The sequence below is a fragment of the Guillardia theta genome (assembly GCF_000315625.1).
Source record: "Guillardia theta CCMP2712 unplaced genomic scaffold GUITHscaffold_30, whole genome shotgun sequence".
Lineage (NCBI taxonomy): Eukaryota > Cryptophyceae > Pyrenomonadales > Geminigeraceae > Guillardia > Guillardia theta.
This window is the reverse complement of record NW_005434644.1, coordinates 327,897-335,921: the sequence shown is the minus strand read 5'-3', so window position 1 is coordinate 335,921 and position 8,025 is coordinate 327,897. Positions and strand designations below refer to the sequence as shown.

The 8,025-nt window shown below is 57.9% G+C and overlaps 2 protein-coding genes across 2 annotated transcripts in view; one reads left to right on the top strand and one right to left on the bottom strand.

Moving 5' to 3' along the window:
* GUITHDRAFT_138209 (hypothetical protein) overlaps positions 1–2,151 on the bottom strand; it is a gene marked incomplete at both ends in the record, with an annotated part of 6,260 nt that extends 4,109 nt beyond the window's left edge. Inside the window, 5 exons of the mRNA XM_005833388.1 lie at positions 680–879; positions 1,001–1,052; positions 1,099–1,170; positions 1,225–1,418; positions 1,473–2,151. Of these exons, the coding sequence (XP_005833445.1) occupies positions 680–879; positions 1,001–1,052; positions 1,099–1,170; positions 1,225–1,418; positions 1,473–2,151 (1,197 nt within the window). The remainder of the gene's footprint in view (positions 1–679; positions 880–1,000; positions 1,053–1,098; positions 1,171–1,224; positions 1,419–1,472) is intronic.
* Positions 2,152–2,640: 489 nt separating this feature from the next.
* On the top strand, positions 2,641–7,362 carry GUITHDRAFT_107668 (hypothetical protein; the record flags this gene model as incomplete). Its single annotated transcript, XM_005833387.1, has 21 exons — positions 2,641–2,682; positions 2,831–2,863; positions 2,912–3,056; positions 3,179–3,217; positions 3,267–3,371; positions 3,666–3,761; positions 3,811–3,872; positions 3,927–3,977; positions 4,022–4,297; positions 4,339–4,417; positions 4,498–4,817; positions 4,874–4,918; positions 4,966–5,049; positions 5,201–5,378; positions 5,622–5,683; positions 5,737–5,784; positions 6,092–6,349; positions 6,498–6,590; positions 6,636–6,827; positions 6,931–7,177; positions 7,235–7,362. 21 exons carry the CDS (start codon positions 2,641–2,643, stop codon positions 7,360–7,362), a joined length of 2,583 nt encoding a protein of 860 aa, XP_005833444.1.
* Positions 7,363–8,025: the final 663 nt, after the last annotated feature.

Genomic DNA, 8,025 nt, shown 5'->3' with positions numbered 1-8,025 from the left:
AGAGAGATGAAATGAGATGAGATAAGAGATGAGATGAGTGCAATCCACGGGGCGAGAAGAGAATATGAATGCATAAAAGCAAGTCATGTGCTCCGCTTTTCCATCATTTTTGGGCAGCAATTGAGGTCATGAAAGCATGCGAGACGGGAAGCGTTTTATCTCTATGTCTTTGCGCACAAGAGGGGATCGGATGGATGAGTACAGACAGCTAAAGGCTTGAAAGGATCCCAGGACAAGATGGGGTAGCTCGGAGGAGAAGGTGGAGCAGGAAGCTTTGATAGCTCGGAGGAGAAGGTGGATCAGGAAGCTTTGATAGCTCGGAGGAGAAGGTGGAGGATCAGGATCAGAAAGCTTCGATAGCTCGGAGGGATTCTGCGCTAACTCCGTCGAGTGGCATGCTCCCTCGGTCAGGAAGAGCTCGTTTGGATATTGAGACTATAGACAGAAAAGATGAGCAGTAAACAACAAGTTCTTTCTGTACAACATCCGTGTATATTGTGAAAGGGAATATGATATCTTTCCTATCGATTTGATATTGTGTTTATGGTCTTAATACCGTCAAAACCTTTTTGCTGTGCCCCGCTTATTTATTTCGATGTACCTCCCTCCTCCCCCGTATGCTTGGCATTATAGGGTGGGGGCAGGAGAGAAGAGGAGGGGAGAGGGGAGAGGAGGGGACCTTGAGGTGCGAGTTCGCATAGTCCCGCCGGTGGTTGCGCGATGAAGGGATGAGGAGAGGAGGAATTTCAAGAGAGTCGTACATCTCCCTCGTCCTATCATGCGGCAAAGAAATCTGTGACGGGTTGTCATCCTTGACGACGATGTTCTCCTCATCAAGGGCTTCTAGGATCTTCTTCGCCTTCATCCGCCTCTCCGCCCCTGGATGCCCTTCAGCGCCATCCGCCTTGCCCTCCGCTCTCTAGCACTTCGCTCTTTTCTCTCCCCCTCCCCTCCCTCCCTCTCCTGGCTTGCCCTCTCTCCCCCATCGAAGATGACATACCTGGACTGATCAATCTCGCAGCCAAGTTGATTAACACACAGCCGCTGCAATGCTGAAGGCAAAACATGAAAAGGCTCCCGTCCGAACTGCCGACTCACCGTGCACCAGGAGCTCTGGCATGCCGTTCGCTTCCGCACGTCCTTCATCACCTCGTCCACTTTGATCCGATCCTAAGGCTCAAATGTCACGACGCGGTCGAACATCAGATGTTTCCGCTCACTGACCTTGACCAGCTCCGAGTGCGAGAAGAAGGATCTTGCATGGAATCGTTCCTCCATGAGCGACCCCGTCAGCATCTCACACGCCACACAGCCGAGGTGAAAGCAATCTGCATGCAGCTCCTCAGACCAGCTCGTCACCCCCCAGCCCTCTTCACCTAGATCTTCTCGCGTCATGCGCAAACCTGAGCTTGTCCTCACTGCTGGCCAGCATCAGCTACGACAGGAGAGCCAACACACGTCAGCTGGCGAACCTTGATCGCTCTCGTCGTCCGCACTAGCAAGGGAGTCTTTCAGCCCAACGTCGGCAAGTTTTGCTTGACCAGAGGAGGTCAAGAGGATGTTGGATGCCTTGACGTCGCCATGCACCAGCCCGATCACATCGTGCAGGTAACACAGAGCGTTCACCGCGTCTCTCAGCACCCCTCTCGTCGTCTCAGTCGACAGGAACGGTCTCCTACCATCCTCCTCCTCCTGCAGGCTAGTCTTGCCCTTGTGCTGGAGCTTCTTATGATACTTGAGGAGGTCAAGGACGCTTCCCTTGTCACACCACTCGCACACCACCTGCACTCCCAGGCGGATCCCCTTGTGCTCGTAGGGGACTGCGTTGTAGTACTTGACGACGTTAGGGTGCGAGAGGTGCCTCAAGTTGTTGAGATCCTGCGCGAGGCCTTCTGCCTTCCTTGCGGATGAAACCAGCTTGTACTTGATCACTATGTCCGTGATCACCTTAGGGGGCAAGATCTTTCGAACGAAGGCAGACGCGTGCCGTATGTCCTTCAGGCACAAACGTGCTGTACCCCAGGTCCCCTCAGTCTCCTTGGAGAAGATCGTCACGCCGTCGAAGCAGTCCAGGAGGAAGGGGGCACCGCACCAGTCCTCCTCCATGGCGGCACTTGTCGCACTATCAGCGCCAGCAAGTCGCCTTCCCATGGTCCTTCACTCTTCACGATGATCCTCCTGATCTCACTCCAACAACAATCTCCATGCTGCGCTCCTGCGTCTTCTTCGCTCCTCCTCCTCCTACCCTCCTCTCCCTGGCCGGAAATTATGCTGCATTTAGCGAATCCTTGAATTTTCACTTAACTCCAATATACAATTACTTGTAAGAAGTTGGGTCGAAGCGGGGATGGGGGTTATCGGCCGTTGGAAATGGCGGAGGAAGAACAGTGTCAAGGGGGGAGGAGAGAGGAGAGGAGAGGAGAGGAGAGGAGAGGAGAGGAGAGGAGAGGAGAGTTGATCTGAGGGAGGGGTCTTGTGCTAATCATCTATCACCATTAGACCAATCGCTTCAGTGCCGTACCGATCGGAGACCCTGTAGCTGCCATGACTCATTCATCCGCAGATTGATCTTCATCGCATGACATTCAGGACTCTCTGTGTTTGATACTCGTTCGACGTTGCGATTGAATCTTTCCGGCCATGGCTGCAGCAGAAGAAGAAGCGATCAAGGACATTGTTCAGGTGCGACAACCTACGATCTTATCTTGTCTGATCGTCGTCCCGTAGAATGATGAGCAGGAGGCAGCTCCGGCAGAGGAAGGTTGTCCTTATACAGACATACTCTTCTTGTTCCCATCATGATCTTCACCAGCTGATCTCTCGCCCTCAGGTGCAGAGCAGGATCAAGCCGCGCCGCGCTCAGGTCCTTGAAATCTTCTCCTTGCAAGGTTGATCGTGACATGCTGTCAAGGCGACCAGCAAGAAGCTGCTGCAGCAGAGGAGCCAGCACAAGAAGCTCAAGGTCTCCCAGTCCTCCACTCATCGCCTGGTCATCTCTCCTGCAGGAGAAGAAAACGCTGAAGTGAAGGAAACGAACGCGGCAGATGGAGAGGCCGGTGAACGCCAAGACCCTTCACTCTTGTTGCCTTGATGATAAAGACAGGAGGGGATCCGCCTAGTGCTGCTGAAGGAGGAGGAGCAGGAGGAGAGGAAGCCGAGACGGCTCCTCCCGCTCCAGGCGACGAGCAGGCTGAAGCAAAGGAGGGAGAGGAAGAGGGTGAAGGTGAGCAGGTTCTGATTGCTTCCTGCGGTGATGATGGATACAGGAGGAAATTTGCCTCAAGTTGCGGCACCAGAGGAGGGCGAGGAGGCGGCAGAATCGGCCGCGGAGGGAGACGAACGAGGAGGAGGGGAACCTGAGGCACCTCCAGGTTATGAGAAGGAAGGGGAGGAGGAGCTTGAGAGACTGAATATGTGAGCAGAAGGAGATGGTGGTAATGAAGACAAGGGCGAAGGAGGAGCAGGCAGCAGATAGATGGTGCCGGTTGCCCTCGCTGATGTGAATACAGGGGAAGAAGTCGAAGGAGGAGGCGAAGGAGGGCAGGAGACGGATGCTCAGCCTGAAGGGGAGGGAGGGGAAACTGCTGCTGCTGGAGGGGAGCAAGACCCTGCAGGAACAGAGCAGAGGGACTGCTGGGAGGAGGAAGTGTGACGGTTCTTTCCAGGGGAGGAAGGGGCTGCGAGCGATGAGCCTGCAGGAGGTCCAGACGAGACGGGAGGAGGGGAAGAGGGGAGAGCAGAGCAGTTGGAAGAAGGAGGAGGTGAGGGTGAGCGGCATCGAAGTGCGAGGAGGGAATGACAGCGTTGTAGGCGATGGGAAGCAAGAGGAGGAGCCAACGTTCGAGGAGGTCATGGCACAAGGCGCTGAGCAGGTCCTTTCCTCACCCTGCCCCCGCCCCTCTTCCCTGCCCTGACGCCCATCACAGGCCATGGAGGAGGAGGGAGAGGACAGAGGCGGCTACGACCTGGACAAGATGGTAACTCCACTTCCTGCTCGACTCCAGCAGACTCTGTGGGGCAGGTGGACGCGGCTCTGGACAAGAACTCTCAGGTCATGAGCAGGGCCTCAGCTGGGAAGGAGCAGCTGAGAATCTCCGACTCGGACCTCCCCCTGTCCCAGCCGGCGAGCAGAGCAGAGCAGGGGCCCAGCGCCTCGTCCCAGCAGCTCAAGAGCAGGATAGCCCAGCTGGAGGCTCAACTGGAGGTCACCGAGCAGGGGAAGGAGAGGGCGGAGACGGAGGCGTGGGAGAGGCAGGAGGAGATGACGCGCGTGCTGGCGCAGAAGGACGCGCTGCAGGTGACTCCTGACTGCCGTCCTGCCTGCGTGACAAGGAGCAGGCGGAAGTGAAGGCGCTGCGAGGACAGATGGACCTCGAGCTCAATGCCCGGCGCGAGGCTGCTGACAGGATGTGGGCTGGTGAGGAGGAGGAGGAGGAGGAGGAGGAGGAGGAGGAGGAGGAGTATGGAGGTCTGCTGTGATCTGAGCAAGGCGTGCAGACATGAGTGAGGAGGCTGTGCACGACGGCGGGAAGCCCAAGGAGAGGATGCAGGAGCAGGCTCCGAGCGCGAGCATGAAGGAGGAAGACTCCGACTTCATCGACCCTCCTCGTTCTCGGTATCATCATCAGCCCTTCACGTTCGGCGAAGACGATCAACTTCACCTGCTCCCCCAGCATGCTGGGATGGAGGAGCAAGAACATGGGGGGATGCCTGAGGAACTTCCTGGAGGAGCAGAGGCAGGAGCTGCAGCTGGGGCTGGGGCTGGGGCTGAGGGAGCGTACGGGGGGAGCAAGGGAGCCGGGGAGAGGTTGAAGGAGGTGAGGCGTGGAGGAGCGTGAGGGAGGGGGAGGGAGAGCTGAGGGGAGGGCGGCAGGAGCTGACGAGGAAGAACGAGCTGATCCTCGAGCTACGGATCCAAGTGAGTGACCCCGAGGTCGGGGGACGGGGATGACGGAGAGGCTGTAGGTCGGTCAGCTGGAGACTCAGCTGAGGAGCGCGCAAGACATGAATCAGTTCCGCTCTGAGATGGAGATGGAAAGAATCCGCCAGGTGACTCGGAGAGCGTGTTGCCCTCCTCTCCGTCCTCTCCCCTCCGTCCTCTCCCCTCCGTCCTCTCCCCGTGCAGTTCCCTGGATCCACCTTCGACACCTCGCCACCATCACTCCCTCACTCACTCTCCCTCCCTCTGACGTTCGGACAGGACGCAGAGTGGCAGCGGAGGATGGCGATGGAGGAGATCGCAAGGATGCGGCACGAGCTTGAGATCGCCAATGCAAAGAAGGCTCGTCTGAAGGAGCTGCTCGCTGATAACCTGCACGAGCTGCGCGACCAGAGAAGACAGACGGAGCTCCTAAAAACAAAGATTTCCGGGCTCTTCGGTCTTTTCTCCCCCCTTCCTCTTCCTCCTGCCCCGCTCTCCTCTCCTCTCCTCTCCTCTCCTCTCCTCTCCTCTCTTCTCCTCTCCTCTCCTCTCCTCTCCTCTCCTCTCCTCTCCTCTCCTCTCCTCTCCTCTCCTCTCCTCTCCTCTCCTCTCCTCTCCTCTCTGGTTTGACTTTCCTCCCGCTCTCTTCCCTCTTCTCTCCTCGCCTCCTCCCTTCCTCCCTCTTCTCACTGCAGCGCAGGCAAAATGGAGAACATCACCCGCCAGTTCGTGCAGGAGCAGAGCTTCCTGCGAGACTTTCAGGTGCGAGGAGAGGAGTGTTCTGGTCAAGTCTCGTCCTAACGCGTGTGGGTCAGAACGTGAGACAAAGTATTGACGAGATCAAGAAAGAATCCGAGATGCAGGTAACACTGCCCTCCTCCTTCTCCCTCCCTTCTCCCCGTCCTCCTCCTCCTCCTCCCTCCCTACTCTCCGCCCCCTCCGTCATCCTCTCTTCGTACTCCCTGACCCACTCGTCCTCCCTTCCTACCAACTTCCCTTCCTTTCCCACCACCTCTCCCCTTCCCCCTTCCTCTCCCCTTGCTCCTACCCTTGCCCTTGCCCTCCTCCTCTCCTCTCCTCTCCTCTCCTCTCCTCTCCTCTCCTCTCCTCTCTCCTCTCCTCTCCTCTCCTCTCCTCTCCTCTCCTTGTTGTGATGGTGATCCTCCTCAGCTCCAGGCTCTTGACCACAAGCACAAAGATTTTGTCAACGCGATGCGGGCGGACATGCAGGAGGAAAACTCGTTGCAGCAGGGAGCCAGGGAGCTCCGAGAAGATTTCGAGGAGGAGGAGGAGAATCAGCCGCGCGGGCCGCTGGGCCCTGGGCTGGCTCCTCGTCGGAGGCAAGACGGGATGAAAGGAGGAGAGAGGAAAGGAGGGAGAGGGCAGGGGATGCCTGAGGGAAAGCAGAAGATCTCGCCATCAAAGAAGGTGCTTGTCTCCTCTCCAGCCTCATATGATGAATGACAACGCCTTCCCCTCCCCTTCCTCGCACTCCTCTCTCGCTATCCCTCCCTACTCCCTCCTCTCCCTCCTCTCCCTCCCTCCCGTCCCCCTCCTCTCTCTTCCTGTCTTGCAGCCGACAAACGAGGGCGCTGGTCAGCTCAAGAAGGAGGAGGGCCTGATACAGCACGGAGAGAGGATGGAGCAGCCGTTCCCGATGCTGCAGCAGGTTCTGCATCCTTGTATCCTCCCTTCACGTCTGACGGAGCAGCAGCGTCCCATGTTCGGCTTTCCCATGCCCATGGCGAATTTCTTTTCGATGCCGCACGTGCCTGGGGATCCGATGATGATGCCGGAGAAACAGCAGGGAATGGGCCACGAGAACCCCCAGATGAGGAGAGGAGGGATGGATCCCCCCTATGATGATCCCCACATGTTCAACAACTTTCCTCCCGGCTACCCACAGGTCCACTCCCTCCCTCCCACTCCCTCCCTCCCTCCCTCCCCTCCCTCCCTCCCCCCTTGCCGCTGCTACCTGCAAGACGTCATCATGTAACCTTTCATGTCAGATGCCGATGCTCGCAAACCCTTTCGGGATGCCAGGGCAGCTGGCGAGCGCAGGCAAGGACGGCAGAGAGGAGGAGGAAGCTTCTCATCCCCCCGCAGGCCTGCAGCACATGCCCAACGCTGGAGATCCGCAGTTGGGTTCTCCTGCTCGTCGGATGAACGCCCATCCGCTCGATCCGGACATGCAGCAGTTCATGGAGGACGACTGGTGGAGGGCCCCCGGTGAAGCACAGAGCCAGGAGCATGCAGGTACCTCGTTGCTCGATGGAGACGCGTCACTGTCCTCTTACCCCTGTGCTCCAGCAGGGAAACCTCAGAGCTTTCTTCCTGCCATCGACGGAGGAGGCCGAGGGAACAAAGGAAGGACTCCTCCCCCCGGCAAGAAGGACGCGTCTCGTGCACAGCAGAACAGAAACCCGGCGAGGAAGAAGTGATCCTCACTGAGCAGTAGGAGCCACTGCTGGGCAAGTCGATGACAGTGCTCCATTGTTGGTGTATCAGTAGCGGAAAGAAGACTTGTACGGTAACTAAGTAGTAAAGCCTTTGACTCATGGCAGTTTACTAGCGTACAGTTCTAAAGCTGCCCGTCGCCGCGGGCCGGGCAGCCGCTGGACCAGAGTCGGAGCCTCTGAGCCTCAGTGGCCCAAGTCACTGTCGGAGTTTCGGCCGGGGCCGGCCCCCGGCCGCGGCGGCAGTAGTGCGCCGGCGGGCCGCCGTACCGGGACCTGAGTTCTGAGAGGCCCCTCGTCCCCCTACTTTCCGTTCTACACCTCTACCAACGTGTACCAAGAACAGTGGGGGGTTATGACCCCTACCCACTATCTGCAGAGAATCAGCAATTCAACCACCCCCTCCACAAAGCGTAACCCCACCCATGAAACTCTGTGGTGTGAAGTGACCCATGGTAGGCGAACTCACCCACCCCTCCCTAATGCTACCAAGGACCCCCACTCAAAGCTACCCCACCATATCCATTGGTACAACCCCCCAACCAAGCCCAAGAGGAATCGATTTCTTGGCAATGCACCGGTGGTTGGGTCAGAGGGGCGCGGGGATGCGAAGGGGGATGGGAGGCGGTAGAATATGAAGTGTGCGAT